The 17,808-nt window shown below is 41.6% G+C and overlaps 1 protein-coding gene across 2 annotated transcripts in view; it reads right to left on the reverse strand.

Moving 5' to 3' along the window:
- Window positions 1–17,808, reverse strand: part of PHEX (phosphate regulating endopeptidase X-linked) — a 1,520,886-nt gene that overhangs the window by 1,216,831 nt on the left and 286,247 nt on the right. For both annotated transcript variants that reach the window (XM_069639233.1, XM_069639232.1), the window contains exon 5: window positions 14,117–14,343. In XM_069639233.1, coding sequence (XP_069495334.1) covers window positions 14,117–14,343 — 227 coding nt within the window. The remainder of the gene's footprint in view (window positions 1–14,116; window positions 14,344–17,808) is intronic.

Genomic DNA, 17,808 nt, shown 5'->3' on the forward strand with positions numbered 1-17,808 from the left:
TAAATGAAGGTAAAATCACTGTCACACTTTCACTGTATTCTCCATTTTGTACAAAAATGTAAAAGCCACCGGCAAATTACACTTTGCAGATTATATTTAGCAGGTATTCAATGCAGGCAGATTCCATAGGAATCCTTTCGTTTTATGCTTGCATTAAAATCTCATGCAGCCATAAAACTAGGCGGTGTACCCCAGAGTGTTAAATCGAGTATACTGACCAGCAAATGGCATTTCCGCCATACTGTTACACTTATCTCACTGTCCCACAGCTTTTAAAATGAGCCCAAGTAAGTAAATTGTCCTCTTTCTGTAAATAAATCACCTATGAGAAAGGGGAGTGGAACAAATGGCACCCTGTTACTTTGCATACAGTTAAAGTGCATTTTGGGAACATCAGAATGATCACATGTTTTAGCCAAAAATGTGTGTAATGGTGATTTAAGCTGAAATCCTTTTGAGCACATGTTTACTGTTTTTGGTGCACATTTATTTTGACACAACACTCCCCCTACCAATGAAATGCCTGCAAACATTTGGACATATAATGAGCCTAATTCACAGAGCATTATCCAATGGGATTTGACCATTGTAAAATGCTTCCGGGTAATCAGGCTCTTATTCTTTTGGACAACTTTTGTGCTTGGTTAAAGGATTTGTGCTGTCCTGCTTAAGCCACAGGCATATTACTGTACTTTCAAACACTATAATATTAGCGGGAAACAGAGGGCACAAGATGGCCTGGAATATATGGGGAGACCAAAATAATGTCCCATATTTCTAGGAGGGAGGAATGACTGAGATGACTGTCATTTGTTTTGGTTTAGATTTTGCTATATTCTGTCTTAGGAAATAGACAGTGTTCTGTGAAGAAATATGTATAAATAATTCTTTTTAAACAGTGGTGACATGATTTTTGTCTAATTTAAATTGCTACAGGGTATGTCCTTATTTGTCTTTTGGCTACCCCTGTTGATACCCTAGCACCTTTTAAGCTTTAGCTTCACCTCCTTTTTTTGTATACTATATTTTTAGGGGAAAGGGATACCCTCAAGTCCCCTCGTAGTTGTGCCCATGTGTGGAAGGGAGGTGATGAGGGCAGTGCAGCAAGAACTCCACCTCCCCTGAAAATGTTGCTGGCAGGGAGCGGCCTTCTGTTAACGGCCTTACACAACGTCACAGTTCTGACAGCTCTATATAGACATAGATCCGAAAAAAGCGTTGAATGCCGCTGGTCCTACCTGTACAGTAGCTCAGTAAGTTAGAGGGGTCGCAGCAGGACTCATCTTGGGGCCGCTATAGAGCAGGCGCAGTTTGACTCTATAGCAACACTCAAGCTATTGAACTGCTCCTTTACCCCCACCCTCTGCCATCCAGTCAAAAGTCAGATAAATTAAACTGCAAGGCGATTTTATTGAAAAAGCGTTGATGGCAAATTCCAGAGGATATGTGCACTCCATTGTGTTCTGGCAAAAATTCTCCATCAAGGAGAAAAGACTTCACTTCAAATTGCAGTGCACCCTGAATTCTATTAACAAATATAGAAACACGCCTCTTACCATTATAAGTATTATCTTTTCACTTTCAAGTTAAGCAGGCATTCGAAAAAGCAAAGTAAATTCAATGCACGAGGGTGAATTCTCAGCATATTCACTAATTGTCCTCGCAGATGAGGCTTAGTCTACAGACTTCATTCTGAAGCAGGCTTTGTGTGTGGATGAGCCCGTACTCCTGTGAAATGTTTTATATTGGAAATACAATCGCGAGACTCAAGGCCGGCATTTTGGAGCGGCAGAGAGTTACAGAGCAAACACAATCCCTGGTCCTTAGATACGTTTTGATAAAGACAATACAGTAGAAATTCAGGGCTGTTAGAAGCCCTGGCTATACACAAACTAATATAACGCAGCGACTGTGAAAAAACGTTCCTGAGACAAAATGAATCACAAAATAGTCGCCCCATATTGCGTCATGGTTTCTGGAGAAAAGGGTGCTTGTTTTCTGCGAAACAGATCAGTTGTGTTAATTGATACCTCGAACGATTGTGTGTATTTGTGCTGTAAAGTTCCCAAAGTTGAACTCAAGTATTATTTTGGCAAAATGTAACTGTATTCATGTATTATGAGATTTTACCTGAGAGGATTTATAAGGGATGCATATTTTCAGAAGCTATTCTAATTTGTGATCAAACATCTAACAGTTTGAAAAGGTATGAGGTTATTGAATGGGTTTTGATCGTATCAATTCCCCTGAGCAAATACAGAAGCGCCTTGCTGTTGAGGATTCTGTGTGCTACACAGTGGAGATGTCAGTGGCAGGTGGTCCTTTTGGGTGAGCTAGGCAATATGCTACCAATTTCAAAAGCAGCCATCAGAGGTCCATGGGACAAGGATGCATGAATCCTAGGCTGAAAGTGCTTTGCATCCCTCCACCTATAGAGCTGAAGCGCCTGCAGCGGGACCCCAAACACACATACAAAATGCCCATTTGGAACCCACGATATAAGGGAAGGACTATTCTCCCAGGCTGGGATATTGCCAGTGATTGACATGCAGTAATTAAGGTGCTGCTGACAACACTTATTTTCAGAAGGCAATTGTCTGGGGGCAGTGTGTGTGTGGGGGGGGGCACCCCAGCCTGCCTTTCCAGTTTATTTTCCAAGACCTTCAAGGGCAGGCCAGACCCTCCCCCAAGAGCTCAGAAATGTCCCCAGTAGACTAACTGACACTCTATGAATTAATATGCAGTCAGGGGTGTAGCATGTCCCTATTTCCGAGATGCCTATTACTCAGCTGGTGACAAGTGTGGACTGCAAGAGCTTAGGGACAGGTCCAGCGAGACCATTAAGTGCCAGGGATCCCCATGGTGCCACACTTGGTCACTGGAAGAAAGGATACATCGCAAACAAAGGAGAGTAAGATGAATGAACTAGATGTGTGAGCATGTGTGTTAGTAGTTTGTTGTGTGTGTGTGTGTGCGTGTGCACGCGTGTGTGTGTTTTGTGTCTATCTATCTATCTATGTCAGACACTTGTATGAGGTTAAAACACATTAAGGTAAGCTATGGCTTCTAGTGGGAAAGTAACAACAAATGATTGTCCCGAGCCTACTTCACTTCATTGAGGATCTGCCTTCGCTAGAGTTTACCCCACCATAGGAAGCTCATGAGTGCTTTCAGGTAAGCCTACGCTCTATTGCTGGCTACCTTAATCTACTTCCCACCCACTTTGAGAAGCCACTGTTTCCCGCTCCACCAAGCACTATAATCCTAGAAACCCATGTTTCCTTGCGCATCAGGAACATTTAGACGTACTTCATTACTTTCAGCAGCACCTCGTTCCCCCTCCATGACCAAACACGAGGAGGAATAGAGGCTAAAATGTCTGCCACCTAATATTCCTGATTTCGGCATTCACAAGGAGCTGCAGGCTGCATCTTGATTGGTTGCACCCGGTGCATTTTAGCCAATCGCGCATCGCCGGTCCACAACCGAAGGCTCATGACCAAAGGCAGGCTCCTGTCCCAAGCCTGTAAAGAGCTGACAGAGGCCAGGGCCAAGACCACTGCCTGTTCGTTTCATTGTCTGCTGCGTACCTACACTACTGCCTGGACTCTTACTGCATGGTACGCCCCCATGCCTCACTTACGAGACTCTGGCCCTCATTACAACACTGGCGCCGCTAAACCATGGCGCTGTTAGCACCATGGTTGCTGCCGGTATTGTAACAAGTCCGCCATGGTGAAATGGGGAAGTACCACCCAATTCCAAGGTTGGCGGGGCGATACTTCCCCATTTCACCATGGCCCTTCCGCATTCCCATTTTTGCCCCATAGGGCATAATGGGAATGGGGAAAGGCGGTAATTACAGCTGCCGTTATGGGAATTGGGCGCTAAGGGATTACCGGTACCGGTGCTCTTACCGGTACCGGTAATCTCTTAGCGCGAGGGTCGTAATGACCCCCTCTATCTTTGTTTTGCTTATCCCACTGCCTGTTATTATATATGCACTTGTGTCCACTACCCAAAGAGCATTCCGCCTCTCATGGCACCGCTGGATCTGATGCTGCAACATACTGCCGCTCCTCACACAACCTTACTGCCACTGCATTCTGTTTCATGACTTGTTTATCCTTAACATGTTTTACTGCTCCTTCTCATTCAATGTATGCTTAAAACATGCTCCTGTATAACTGCATACAAATCTTGCACACCTCTCTATATTTTACCTCAGCGACCTAACATTGACACTACTGCATCGCCGCTTGCTTTTTAGTAACTCACCTTGTCTGATCACACACTGCTTAGTGCGATACTTGTATTTGTGTGCCGCATCTCAAAAGCTGGTGCCTTTTAGCGTACTCCTCCCTGCAACTGCTCCCCCTCCACACACGTGTTCCCTTTGCTTGCATTGCACCTATCTATCACACTGAGCTTATATTAAGTTTATATTAGAGTAAGGCTTTGTAGGCCCAATCTGTCAAGGCGACATATGTAGATTGCAAACATAGGTATATTGCACTAAGTGTAGTGAGTGTCGCGTCATATCAGAGATGTGGTTAAAAGCCAATTAAACCACTCCAAAAACTAAATCATCCAAAGGACTCTGATGGAATACAGCGCCAAATCCAGTTTTGCAAATCAGGGCCTTAGTCACTACTTGTTAATACAATTATAAAATAAATAATTACAAAGTAGCAGCAATGTTACATCCATAAGTCATACATAGATCAAACACTTATAATGCACACGAGACCCGAAGGTAACCGGGCGCAGCAGTACAGAATACGCAAGGCTTAGGGATACATGGTTACAAATTACAAGCAAAAACAAGATATATAAAGGCCATAGAAGGTCAGTTACAGATTCCAAGCAAAAACAAAATATATACAGTCCATAGAAGATTAGAAACAGAATACAAGCAAGATAGAATACATACAGGCACAAGCAGGTTGTCACAGGCACGAGGCACAAACAGGTAGTCACTAGCCTTAAGGGAAGATGTACAAATGGGCAAAAGGATGGTGAATATATATATATAATATATATATATATATATATATATATATATATATATATATATATATATATATATATATATATATATATATATATACACTAGGGGGTATCAGGGATCTAGAAGGAGCTAGTGAGCAACTAGACGTTGGCAGACTTCAGTAGATTGATATAGTAGGATCTGAATTTCAGAAAGGGCTGCTCCTCACGTAGAGGATGTGGCAATGAGTTCCATAATTGGGCCACTTGGACCTGGAAGCTACCTCCCCCAGCCTTAGCCAGCCTGAATCGCGGTATGATAAGGCTGTTGACATTGGTGGTTCTTGCCGGTCGGGTGGAGCTTCTTTTTAGGAATCAGTCTAAGAGATAGCTAGGTGCAGCATTATTCAAAGCTTTGTGAACAAGGGATGCAACTTTTAAATGGATTTTGTTTTGGGTAGACAGCCAGTTGTTTTGGCGCCTAATCTTAGAAATATGCAATCTTTTAGCCAAGAGCTATTCTTAAGGCATTGTTTTGTAAGATTTGAATTCTGTGGATGATGTGTTGGCCCCGATGTATAGGGCATTGCAATAGTAGAGCCTAGACAAAATCAGGGCTCTAGCTAAAATAATGCAGTTGTCATCTGAGAGAAAGTGTTTACCTGCTCTAATGAGCTTACAAGTGTAAGCTGTGGCTGTTGCCATGGATTTCACCTGTTTATCGAAGGAGAGGGTGGAATCCAGATACAAGGCAAGTGTCTTCACCTCCTTGGACCCCTTGATGATATTGCCATCAATCTCTAACTTGGACTAATTTTTTAAGATTTGGGTGAGTACCCAGGATGATTAGTTTTTTTTATCATCATTCAGGCATAGACCGTGGGTTGCCATCCATGCTTGGATGATGAAATACAGCCTATTTACCAAGGCCAAATCCTTGTGGTAATCCTCGGAAATTGGGAGGAGAATCTGGGTATCATCTGCATAATTAGTGCAGGTGATAGCAAGAAGGTCCAGATCATCACAAAGGGGCTTAGTAAATATATTGTATAAGGTGGGAGAGACGCAGGACCCCTGGGAAAGTCCACATAGAATGGGGATCGGATCAGCTGCTGCCGAAGGGGAGAACACGCTCATAGTCCTGTCTCTGAGAAAAGACTCAATCCAGGTTATACCCTCGTTGGAAAGATGTGCAGCTGAATAAGTGGGTCTAGGGTTTGCTTTTTGAGCAGTGGTAGTACCCAAGATTGTTTCAGGTTGGTAGGCATGGTACCCGTTGTGAATAAAGCGTTGATAAGTTTTGATGCAAATGGGGAGAGATCTCTGGCAGCGTCTTTTATAAGCTTGGCCGGGCGGAGGTCGCCTTGGCAATTAGATGGCTTGAGAGAGAGGATGACTTTCTCTACCTCGAGGATAGAGGGTTTTGAGAACATGAATCGCACAGCTGAGTCCTGTTCCTTTGAAAGGGGGCCGGTACTCAGGTTGTTGGTCTGGGATGGTTGATTGAGAGAGGCTTTTTTCTTAGCTATTTTCTTTTGGAGCATAGTCACTTTATTTGATAGTGCTTGTTTTATATTTGCACACCATGTTTTATCTTTGGAGCATGTTTGTTTGTTTGTTTGTTTGTTTATTCACATATTATGCGCTCCAGACCCGGAGGTGATAGGGCACGACAGAATGAGAATGCAAGGCTTACATAGTTATACAATATACAGATATATACAAATATAATAAAGGCTTCTATAGTTACAAAGCACAAATTGATGTACGAATATGGCAGCTATATGCTTACAGTAATATATAATGTACAAATATACAAATTACAGAGTACTTCACTCCGTGGAGCAATTGGACTCGCAGGTAGAGTAGTTTACATATATATTTCAACAATATACAATGTTCAAAAATACAAATTAGCGAATGTTACATTCCGTAGAATACTTGGACTCACAAATAGAATAGATTCCACATGAGTTTCATGTGGTAACATAATATAAGTGGGGCTGATGGGTAAGAGGGAATAAGTGACTCCACACAGCCAGAAGCGGTAGAAGGCTATAGGTCAGACAAGATGATGTGTTTTATGAAATTTTTCCTAAAGAGTAGGTGGGGTTGGTCAGTTCGCAAGTCTTGTGGAAGTGAGTTCCATGATTTCGCCGCCTTTACAGGGAAGCTATTACCCCCAATGGTGGTAAGCCTAAATCTAGTTATAGCCAGGCAATTAATATTACCAGCTCTGGCTAGTCTGGGAGAGATTCTCCTCTGAAATGTATGTGTAACGAAGCTGGGGGCAGCGTTGTTGAGAGCTTTATGAGTCAGGGACAATGTCTTTAGCAGTATTTTATTGCCCATAGATAGCCATTTATGTTGGCCTCTAAGGGAGGAAATATGAGTTATTTTATTTCTGCGTAGGGCTGCTCTTAAGGCGTTATTTTGTAATATCTGGAGCTTCCGGATAGTAGTTTTATTGGCACTGCTATATAGGGCATTACAATAGTCAATTCTAGAGAGCACTACGGCTCTGGCCAGGATCAAGCAGCTATCATCGGAGAGGAATGGTTTGCCTGCTCTTAGCAACTTGCAGGTGTAATCCGTGGATGAAGTTAGGGATTTTATCTGTTTGTCAAAAGACAGTGTGGAATCAAATTAGAAACCAAAGGTTTTTACCTCCTTGGAGACTTTAATGGTATTCCCATCGATTTTAAATGAGGAAAACTCCTTTCCTAGTTTTCTGATGTTGGCTTGTCATCCCAAAATTAACAACTCGGTTTTATCGTTGTTCAAGCATAGGCAATGAGTGGCCATCCATGCTTGGATGATAAGATATACCTTATCACCAACTCCGTGTCCTTACTATGATCCCCAGAAAGCGGGAGGAGAATCTGGGTGCCGTCTGCATAGTTTGTGTAGGTGACACCCAGATGGTCCAGATCATCGAACAGGGGTTTGGTGAATATATTGTAGAGAGTTGGCGAGACACAAGAGCCCTGAGGAACACTGCACAAAATAGGGGTCGGGTCAGCGGCTGCCGAGGGGGAGAAGACTCTCATAGTTCTCTCACTCAGGAAGGATTCAATCCATCTGATAGCCTCCGGGGAGAAATGGGCGGCAAAGTCAAGGTGTCTACAGAGGACCTTATGGTCAACCAGATCAAATGAGGCTGAGAGATCAAGTAGGAGCAGAAGTACTGTTCTCCCTTTGTCTCTCAACTCTCAACTTGTCTATTTAGGATTTTAGGTCGATTAAGGCTGTTTCCGTTCCGTGTAATGGGCGGAAGCCAGATTGTCTATTGCCTAGAAGTTTATGCAATTCAAGGTTTTTGAATTTGAGTGTAGGTGGCTTTGTCCAATATTTTGAGTAAAAATTGAACCGTGGTAATGGGGCGGTAATTTGTGGGGATGAGAGTATCTAATGTCTGTTTTTGGAGGAGAGGGAGCACTCAAGATTGTTTAAGATTGGAAGGGATAGTGCCTGAAGTAAAGGAAGCGTTAATCAGTTTAGTAATGAATGGAGATAATTCTCTAGCAGCATCTTTTATTAGTTGTGCTGGGCAAATGTCACCTTTGCAATTAGAATGCTTCAGTGACAAGATTATTTTTTCAACGTCCAAAGTAGACATTTTGGAAAAGTGGAATATATTGTTGTGTGACGTTGGTGATACACTGGGCAGAGGGTTTTTAGGCGAGTACTGTAGATTCAGTGCTTCTTTTTTTGCTGAATTTTGTTTTGGAGCATGTTAATTTTTTTGGCTAGCGCATATTGTCTCCACACCAGGATTTGTGTTTGGTACAGATATCAGGTATAGCTATTATAGACTCTAGTTCTTTTAGTATAGAGAAGAGTTCTTTTATACTAGAATTAGATTTGGCAATGCGCTCATCATAGGAGTTACATTTGGCCTGGCAAACTTCTTTCTTATAATGCAAGGAAAGTGAGGTTAATTTGGCTTTGTTCTCATTAGAAGGGCAAAGTGTCCAATTAGTTTCACTTTTTCTTTTCAAAATGCGAAATGCTTTAAGTTGTGGTGTAAACCATTTGTTTAAGTGGGCTATTGGTTTGCTGGATCTTAATTTGAGAGGGACAATTTTGTCCAATGTAGTGAGCATAATATTATTATATTCATGAACTAGGATACTGGGATTGAGATTTTCAGAGCGTTAAGAGTGGGGAGGATAGCAGGGATTACTTTCCCAACTGTAATGCTTTACTTTATTTCTGGTGGGGCAAGGTGGCGCTAATGGGGGAGCTAGTGGAGTAGGTCTTGTGGTGGATAGGGAAAGGACACCAGTGAGTGGTCTGTCCATGAAAGAGGCAGGATAGATGAGATGGTAACTGTGCAGTTATAGTCCGCTATCCAATCCAGTATTCTCACTTTTAGGTGGGTGGGTTTATTAACTTTTTGAGTCAATCCTAGTGGACTGATTATGTTAACTATGTCAGTGGTGCTTTTGTCCATTTGGTCATTGAAACCTACGTTAAAGTCCCCTAATAGGAGTAATTATGAGGACAGTTTAAGGTTGTTCATAAGTAAGTTGTGAAAATCCTCCTCGAAGGTGCCAAGAGGACCAGGAGGTGTCTATATTAAGTGGATAGTGAGAGTTTGTGAGTTATTTATCTGGAATTTAGAAAAAAAAAGAATTTCACATGATTGTGACAGGTGGGTAGGGGCTAGTCTTAAGGAGAGACATGTTTTAGAAATGAGTGAAGTTCCTGCTGCATTGTGAAGCCATGTTTCCGTAATTGCAAGGAAATCCAGGTTGCCTTCTGTAATAAGGTCAGCTATGTTGGTGGCATGGGCGACGAGCGATCTTACATTGAGAAGCGCTCCTTTGAGTGGGAGGGTCTCACTAGCTTCTTTGACTAGGATAGGTTTAACTGTATTATTATCATCACGTAGCTTGTACTTGTGATTGTTAGTCTGAGGGACATTTGTTTTAGAGATGGCCAAAGGTGGAGATTGCTTAAAATGGCTAGGTTTCAAACTAGGCTTGTAGTTAGTTTTCAGGTTGGTAGGCGGTAGGGATCTTCTCAAAGGTTCATATAGTTTGGTTAATCTGGCATGGAGTCTAATGTTTCTATTGGCCGTGCCACAAGGCAGAGAGGCATAAATTACTGTCTCTAAGGCACTGGGGGCATTATTTGTTACTGTATTTGTCAATGTCAGCAGACTAGGGTCTGAGAAAGGTACTAGCGGGAGCTGAACGAAATATACTTGGCTTCTGATGCCGATGTGTATAGTAGCAGCCATGGTGCAGATCAGTATTACTAAAGTTAGCAGCTTTCCCAGTTAAAGTATCAAAGATATGACATTACTCGGGGAGGTACCTGGGCAAGGTCACACTGGGTATCACAAAAAATGGCTTCACTAAACAGCATAAGAATAGGAATACCTATCAGTCAACTAGTCCCTAAAGCCTAAGCATTGTTGAGCAGGGAAAGTAAAGCATCTAGACAATAGTACAATTATCAGTGGCCACTTAGACAACATTACTACGATAGAGCAAGTCAAGCAGTTGGGCACCTGAGTAGTAACAGCGCAATGACATGCATGGCAGTGGTAACAGAATAGGTCAGTACAATAGTGCATCTAGGCTAATCATCATAAGGAAGCAATGATAGACAAGAGAAGGCAGAGCAAGATAGTACAGAAGCCTGTTATAACTGGGTATAAAGGACATCTGTGTGAGATTAGGGTTAGCAAGTTAACATGTGTGTCCGGGATAGGGATGGGTGTCCGGGATAGGGATGGGTGACTCTAATTCCTTGAGGATGGTGAACAGTTCCCTCATATTTGAATTAGCATTAGATATATGCTTTTTATATGAATTTTGCTTGGCCATGTGGATTTCCTTTTTGTAGAGGGAGGAGATTTCCATTAGTTTATTTTTGTGGTCTTCTGATGGGATTAGCCTCCATGTGGTTTCACAACTCCTCTTAAATTGTCATAAGTCCTTTAGTTCAGGGGTGAACCATTTATTTAGATGGGATTTGGGTTTACTCGGTCTGAGTTTTAGGGGGGCAATGTTATCAAGTGTAGTTAACATAATGTTGTTGTACTCGTCGACGAGTGTTTCCGGGTCTAAGTGATCTGCTAATTGGTTAAGAGTGGGAAGGATTGCGGGAATCACTTTATCCTTAGTAATACTCTTTTTATTCCTTGTTGGACATGGCGGGGACATTGGTGGGAGCTGGAGAGAGTGGTCTGGAGGTGGAGAGTTCAAAGGACAAGAGGAAATGGTCTGTCCAAGGTTGTGGGGAGATGGATTTGATGTTGGCAGTGGAATTGTAATCTGCCAGCCAATCAAGCATTCTACCTTTGGTATGAGTAGGTTCGAAGATTTTTTGAGCTATGCCCAGTTCAGAAAGAATATTGGCAATGGTGGTGGCGTATTTATCTGAGGGGTCATTGTATCCCAAGTTAAAGTCCCCTAGGACTAGTAACTGTGAAGATATTTTAAGGTTGTTGGAGAGTAGGCTGTGGAAATCCTCCTCGAATGTTCCTAAGGGTCCAGGTGATCTGTAGATAAGGTGGATAGTCAATGTCTGGGAATTAAGTAGAGGAAGTTTGATAGTGAGCGCTTCACATGATTCAGATACTAGGGTGGGTGGGGTTCTCATACCTAGGCTAGTCTTAGAGATGGTGGCAACGCCGCCCCCTCACATATTAGTTCTATCCTGTCTCAGTATGGTGTACCCATCCAGGATTGCTTATGAATGTAGGGGTCCAGCTGCATCATGCAGCCAAGACTCTGGGATAACAAGAAAGTCCAGATTATTGGCCAATATTAGGTTGCAGATATCCGTGGTGTGTGTGGTAAGGGAACTGGCATTTATTAATCCTCCTTTAAGCAGGGAGGCCGCTACAGTGGATTGTGTAGGTTTTATTTTAGTGGGAGTAGTTAGAGGTCTCATGATATTAAGGTGGGTGATATTTACTTTCTGGTTATTGGATCTTTTGTTGGCAGGGGATAGGGTTCTAGTTAGGGGCTCATGGAGTCTCGTGAGTCTCGCTCGGAGTCTCGAGTTTCTAAGGGGCAGACTACATGGATTACTTTAAGGCCAGCTTGAGGGACTCAGATCAGGGCGATCCATGATGGTGGGGGTTACTGAGAGAAAAATGGTAGAATTATGTAGAGCTCTCTTGTTGTTTGTTATGTGGCTACTGTGAAATGTCTGAAGGATAATGAGCAGTAGACATAAGTCGGTTAAGAGACTACCGGCTATAATGCTCATGATGTGATGTTGCATGGACAGTGGCTTATTATAAGTTAGGATGCACCTTCTAAGTAGTGGCATATGAATGCACTAAGCTAGGTTTGTAGTTCGGAGTGCGAGGGCGTACGAGTGTCACTGAGGGCAGTTAGTACAAGCTACAATAGGCTGGATCAAATAAGCTCAAGTTAATACCTATTTGGCGTAGGTTAGGTCAGGCTAAATTCAGAATAGGTATGGAGGGCTGCGATAGTCTACATTCAATATAGGCACAGTGGGCTAGATTCAGCTTGGGCACAGTGGTCTGCAATGGGCTAAATTCAAATAGGCACAGTGGGCTAAATTCGGCATGGGCACAGTAGTCTGGAATGGGATAGATTCAACATAGGCACAGTGGGCTAAGTTCAGCATGTGCACAGTGGTCTGCAATGGGCTAAATTCAACATAGGCACAGGATGCTAAATTCAACAAGGGCACAGTGGGCTAAATTCAACAAAGACACAGTGGGATACATTCAGCACGTGCACAGTGGTCTGCGATAGGCTAAATTCAACATAGGCACTGTGGGCTAAGTTCAGGATGGGCACAGTGGTCTGCAGTGGCCTAAATTCAACATGGGCACAGTGGGCTAAATTCAACATAGGCACAGTGCGATAAGTTCAACAAAGGCACAGTGGGCTAAGTTCAGCATGGGCATAGTAAGCTAGATTCAGCATGGGCGCAGTGGGCTAAATTCAACAAAGGCACAGTAAGCTAAATTCAGCATGGGCACAGTGGGCTAAATTCAGCATAGGCACAGTAGGCTAAATTCAACATGGGCACACTAAATTCAACAAAGGCACAGTAGGCTAAATTCAACATGGGCACAGTGGGCTAAATTCAACAAAGGCACAGTATGCTAAATTCAGCATGGGCACAGTGGGCTAAATTCAACAGAGGCACGGTAGGCCAAATTTAATATAAATCATCCAAAGGACTTTGAGGGCCTGATTCATGGAAGATTTTCCTATGGGATTGCGCCATTATAAAACACTTCCATGAATCAGGCCCTCATGGAAGACAGCGCCAAATCCAGTTTTGCAAAGAAAAAAAGGGTTTTTTATTTAATTAAATTGTTATTGCCCTTGTATGATGACACATGTTCCGGCTATATCCACTAGCCTTTCTCAAATCAGGGCCTTAGTCACTACTTGTTAATACAATTATAAAAGAAATAATTAATTGTAGACATACAAATTAGCAGCAATATTAAATCCATAAATCATACATAGATCAAACAATCGCATTGGTGATCCCAACAGACGATAAAAGTGGAAAAAACAATGGGACGGGAAGTTGAATAAGGAAGGAAAGGGGATGAATAAATTGGTGGAGGTTATTTCAGTGAAACAATGAATTATTAGCATTCATTTCAAAATGGTAAACACAAAAAGTTCAATAAATGGTCACAGAGAAACAATGGTTGGCAGAGGGGAGGATTCATAGGGTAAAGCAAGTATAAATCAATATATCAAACTATCGCATTAGTGATCCCACCAGACGATAAAAGTGGAAAAAACAACGGGATGGGAAGTTGAATAAGGAAGCTGTCCAGAGGAATTCCTATTGTTTATGATTCATTTAAAAAAAAGCTTTCTGTTGTTTGTTTTAATTTGCCCCCTTCCCATTGATGATGGCAGTATGTAACTTCATCAGCACATGGCAATTATAGACTAGTGATGACAATGACTCTGTTGAAGACGTTTACCACCAGCATGTGTTGGGGTTCTCTCTGGCATAACAATGCAATTTATGATCACTGTCTACACGAATCTGATCCTTGAGTAGGAAGAGTTCAGAGCATTATGAGCATGTGTACAAATATGCCAACTAACCACAGTGTTGAACAGTCGGTTTTTAGCGATGATTGCATTACCTTTAAAATGTGTGAGTTGGACCCTTTGTCGTCGGGAGCCACATAGAGTCGAATAAAGACAGATGTGCTAAAAAGACCCCTCAGAAGTGCTGTTGTCTGAAGCAGGTTGAACTTTCTTTCGGACCACGTGCCTTCAGGTCCGATGTTGGATTCAAGTACAGGCCAGCGTAGCGCTGACTGCTTGAGAAGATTTAGCAGCGGCTTTGTATCTGATTTCTCAGTGACAGCTGAAACGTCAAGATATCAATGTAGTTAGGTCAGAGGCACGACACGTACAAGAGCAGAATCACTGTACTGACAGACAATATAGTATTACAGTCCAGCAATCTATACTATGACTCAAAGAAATCATTGAAAACCAAGCTTTATTCAGACAGAGAAATTCCAATTAAAGGTGTACTGTAAGACTAGCAAAATGTAAAATGTCAAGTTTATATTCAAGCAAGCATACACATCAAAATAGTAGTATAACAATTCTCTAATGCTAAATGACTGCTTCCCAAATATAAGACATTAACACAAAGACACAACCCATTCCTTTTGTAAACCTCAAGTTATTACATGATGAGTTGACATATATTTGCCTTAAGCAAACATTGAATGGAAAAAGCTAATTCGCAGATGAGTTTCTATTTACAAAACACATATTGTACCGCTAAATAAATATCAACACATTACAGAGACAGCGCTAGCAACCCTTTAGTTATGGTTAAACTGGGCTCCCCATAGCAAGACAAATGCTCAAATGGCAACTTCCCTGAACCACACATGGGTTTTACGGATCATGCTTGGCCCATTTGGGTCGGCGAAGGCCAGGCCCTTGCGCTCTTCATTACCACAAATATTTCAGGAAAGAATTTTGTAGGTACACTTAGCTCATCATCATACTATATAATAAAAGGCTGCATGAATGTTTGTCCGAAGCTGCCATGCGCCCGCTTCGCCTGTTACCACCACTAGAGGGAGCTGTTGACTTACACATACAACAATAAGACTTCAAGTTGAACTTCCAGGTGAACAAAATGTGTATTGCAACAATGATAGCATACAATTAGCTGCAGAAAAGGCCAGATACAGGGATACCGCTTTAACAGCATACTTCAAGTTGCATACACTAAGAAAATATATAGCTTTTTAAAAAAGCCATATAAACAGAACTTCATTTCATTAAGAACTATTTCTCCAACAAAATAAATATGTAAAGACAATTATTTTCAACATATCACGCCTCCACGATGTCTCTATTAACACTCTGAACATTTCTTTCTTCACGCACTTCGGCCCATGTACACGGGCTGTTCCACTAGTACATTTATAAAAGCCCATTCAAATTCACTGAACATACTGTAGTTCAACAGATGTTATTATTGCAGTGCAAAACATTAAAATCACAAAAAGTCATTCATGTTGGTTCCTAAAGCAACCATAATATGGAGACTCCTATACTCTGCTGATCCTGTCACGGTACACCAAAATAAATATGACATGTCATTGTACGTAGGAAACTGAATATTCGGTTTCCCCTATAACTTTCATCTGATCCATTTAACTTCACAACATGTTTCCAGCGTTCTAGCATTTAGTTATGGCACATCAGAGTATGCATTGCTAAGTTTTATTACATGTTTCCGAGGTCCAAAGCAATGTTAAAAACAACTGCATTTTAATGTTGGCAGAATGGGTTTAACAAATAAAATTTGCGTTCAGCACAAATATATGAAAAGGTGCACACAACAGAAAACTTTAGAATCAGATCAGGAAATCTTGGGTGATTCTCCTTTGAAATGTTCAAAGTGTATCTATATTTTGCCTGAACGATTTAGAATATAGCAAAAAAATACAAAAACGCACACAGAAACAGAAAATACATGCACAAACCCTCCAACATGGACAGCTAGCAATGACTCTTACATAGACACAAACACGTGCTTGCACGCACACATACACCGCGCACACACACACTGTTCAGTCAAGAAAAACATATGCAGAGGAAAGCAGAAAATATACAAGCCATTCCCCTCACATACACAACTGCACACATAAAGATAGACACATGCGCAAACTAGTGTGAAACACACCTCATGTCTATAACCACAAACAAGATTTCTTTGGACAAACCCAAGAAGGAAATGTCCTGACATGAATACAAATCAGAATACATGCAAACAACAAACTGAAACGTACACTCTGCCTCCCACACACACAAACCCACACAGGCACACACAAATACATTCATATAAACATGCACCACACACACATATACAGTCACAGAAACCTACAACAGGTCCCCATGCACACTCATACACACACAAACACATACACTCTTATGTACACACTCCACACCAATGGTAAACCTACATACCAAACCTATAACCCCTTAAGAGATGTTTTCCTCTGAATTACAGAAGACAGACTTCTCCTCCCTTATTGTCTGTGAGACCTTTTTTCTCTCGTTCCCATCTTCTTATCTTTACCCGCTGCTTGTTACATTTTCCAGCAAGCCTAGGTCCCTGCGGCTATTACAGCAGTTTCTTTGCACAGTATAAAAGCATTACATCATAACAAAATATAACATACAGTGTACAATCCAAATATGTGAAAGCGACAGATGAAAATATACACCATGGCCACGCCCACAACCCCACACAGAGACACATATAGAAACAAACACAAATACACCTATAAATAAATTAACATCTGCCATTTTAAAAATCTCACAAATCAGGCTTCTGCACAACAGGAGGAAGATGCACAACATGTGAAGAACACCCATATTTACGGAAGCATGGTCTGACCGGAGAGATGAACTACACAGTTCAAGTATGCACACACTATTGAATAAATGCATAAACACATAAGAAAATGGAATACACCTACGTAAGTAAAATGTGACGTCCTATTTGGTTGTCATGTAGCAATACTAAAATGTGGAAAAGGGTGGGAAACATTTCACACTTACAAACATAACAGAAATTAGGGTAGGTTAGAAGTTAAGGTTACAACTTTTGTGCCACCAACATTGTAAATCCACCATAATGTTGGAACCGCCATGCATTGCTTATGATGTGCTCTTTACCAACACAAAACATAGACGTAACACCACTTCCCATAGGATCCAAGCAAAGAAACGCAGCAACACAAACAGAGGGTGCCACAAACTAGTTGGGGTAATTTCAAAATGAATGTGAGGGATAGTACAAAAAATATCCAAACACCTGTAAAAATAAAAATGAGCACCCGATTTCCCAGGCAAATTATGCAACAGAGCACCGTCATGAGCCGTGCATGGTGATGCACGAGCTGTGTTTGTTTTGTGATAGAAGTGGTGCAGTTATTTTTCCTTTAGTAATAATAAATGGCACATTTGTACGATTTAGCTGTTTTATATTGCAACCACAATGACCCTTTAAGGAACTGTTTTCTCGGAAATATGTATATATCACAGAGTCAGAGATAGTGACGCCTCATTTATGGTTAAGTTAGACAACCCAAAACAAAATCTCGTTTTCGGATGCTTAAAAGAAAATCCCGTTTTCTGAGGCTTATAGGTTTTGCAGCGTTACTGAACTTTCAACAAACCTTTCAAGAAACACAAACATTTGAAAGTAAACTCCTCTGGGAAGTTTTGTGATGTCCTCTCCAGCTGTGGCATAGTTAAACGTGTGGGGTAGGGAGGCAAGACTTCTGTTTCC

The sequence above is a fragment of the Ambystoma mexicanum genome, chromosome 7q, assembly GCF_040938575.1.
Source record: "Ambystoma mexicanum isolate Mex_15411 chromosome 7q, UKY_AmexF1_1, whole genome shotgun sequence".
In the NCBI taxonomy this organism is placed as follows: Eukaryota; Metazoa; Chordata; class Amphibia; order Caudata; family Ambystomatidae; genus Ambystoma; species Ambystoma mexicanum.